This window comes from Sinocyclocheilus rhinocerous, unplaced genomic scaffold, assembly GCF_001515625.1.
Source record: "Sinocyclocheilus rhinocerous isolate Xijiao unplaced genomic scaffold, SAMN03320098_v1.1 scaffold4039, whole genome shotgun sequence".
In the NCBI taxonomy this organism is placed as follows: domain Eukaryota; kingdom Metazoa; phylum Chordata; class Actinopteri; order Cypriniformes; family Cyprinidae; genus Sinocyclocheilus; species Sinocyclocheilus rhinocerous.
In genome coordinates, this window is record NW_015648502.1 from 12,925 (window position 1) to 14,070 (window position 1,146).

A 1,146-nucleotide genomic window follows, 5' to 3' on the forward strand; every position below is an offset into this window, starting at 1 on the left:
GTTACATTGTAAAATATATTAAAATAGAAAAGTTATTTTAAAATGTAAAAATATATAACAATATTTTTGATCATATAAATACAGCCTTTTAGGGGGAAAAAAACAAAATGAATAAAAACATGTTCACTAGTAGTCTCAAACATTTGGAATTAAATTTGATGTGTGAATACATCTAACAGGAACATTTTGTGACCATTTCTTTGTATGCCCACCTGTAAGCCTCCAGATTTCACACATATTCCAATTAAATTTTACAATGCAGAGCTGAAATCTGCCATCCTAAGTGGCTTACACAGCATCACATCACCAAAAATGACAGATTGAGTAATTCACTGAGCGCACCAACACATACAAGCACAGATCAGCATTCTACAGAGAAAATGAATTGCAAGTAGGAGAAAAGATTGGCGCAAGAAGACAGAAGTTTACCAAGTAAAAAAGAGGGAGGGAGGAATGTGGTTTAATGGACTGCTGGATTTACTGAACTCTCAGCTGTAAATTTATGTAACTCCCCACATCTTAAAAACACCATCCCTCAGCTTACGACAAGGGCAAATTTCACTCAAAGACTGTGGGGACTTTCCATCGACTTCTATGGTTTTTATATTGAGGAAGCATTTAATATTTATTTATTCATAAAACGTAGGTTATGTCTGGTTATCTCTTTAGTGAGGATATATGGTACCCACAACGTAACAAAACCTGACCCACAGATAAATCAATGAAACTACAAATGCAAACATTCATAAAAAGAATACATTTCATAACAGACCGACTGGTCCACACACACACACACACACACGCACAGAAGTACTCACCAGTATTGCTCTTCTTCCTGTTCTTCAGAGCACAGGTGACAGGATCTCCAGAAACACAAGGATTCTCCACATATTTAGGTGTCCTGATTGAACCTGCAGACAGAGCGAAAATGAGAGAAAGACCGGAGCAGAGAGGGTGAGAGAGAGAGAGAGAGAGAGAGAGAGAGGGAGGAGAAAGAGAGTGAGAGAGACGCACATACACACACACAGAGAGACAGTTAAGTCTTTCCAGATGGGATTTTGAAGCTGGCGATCTGAATCTCTGGGCAGAGCTGCATGTGGATCTGCTTGTGCTTGTGTGTGTGTGTGTGTGTGTAACAGTTGTGAT

At 38.7% G+C, this 1,146-nt stretch overlaps 1 protein-coding gene across 1 annotated transcript in view; it reads right to left on the reverse strand.

The window, feature by feature from the left end:
• Window positions 1–665: 665 nt before the first annotated feature.
• LOC107709732 (protein TANC1-like) overlaps window positions 666–1,146 on the reverse strand; it is a 46,411-nt gene continuing 45,930 nt past the window's right edge. Inside the window, exons 5-6 of the mRNA XM_016514326.1 lie at window positions 819–911; window positions 666–727 (exon numbers count right to left, since the gene is read on the reverse strand). Of these exons, the coding sequence (XP_016369812.1) occupies window positions 666–727; window positions 819–911 (155 nt within the window). The remainder of the gene's footprint in view (window positions 728–818; window positions 912–1,146) is intronic.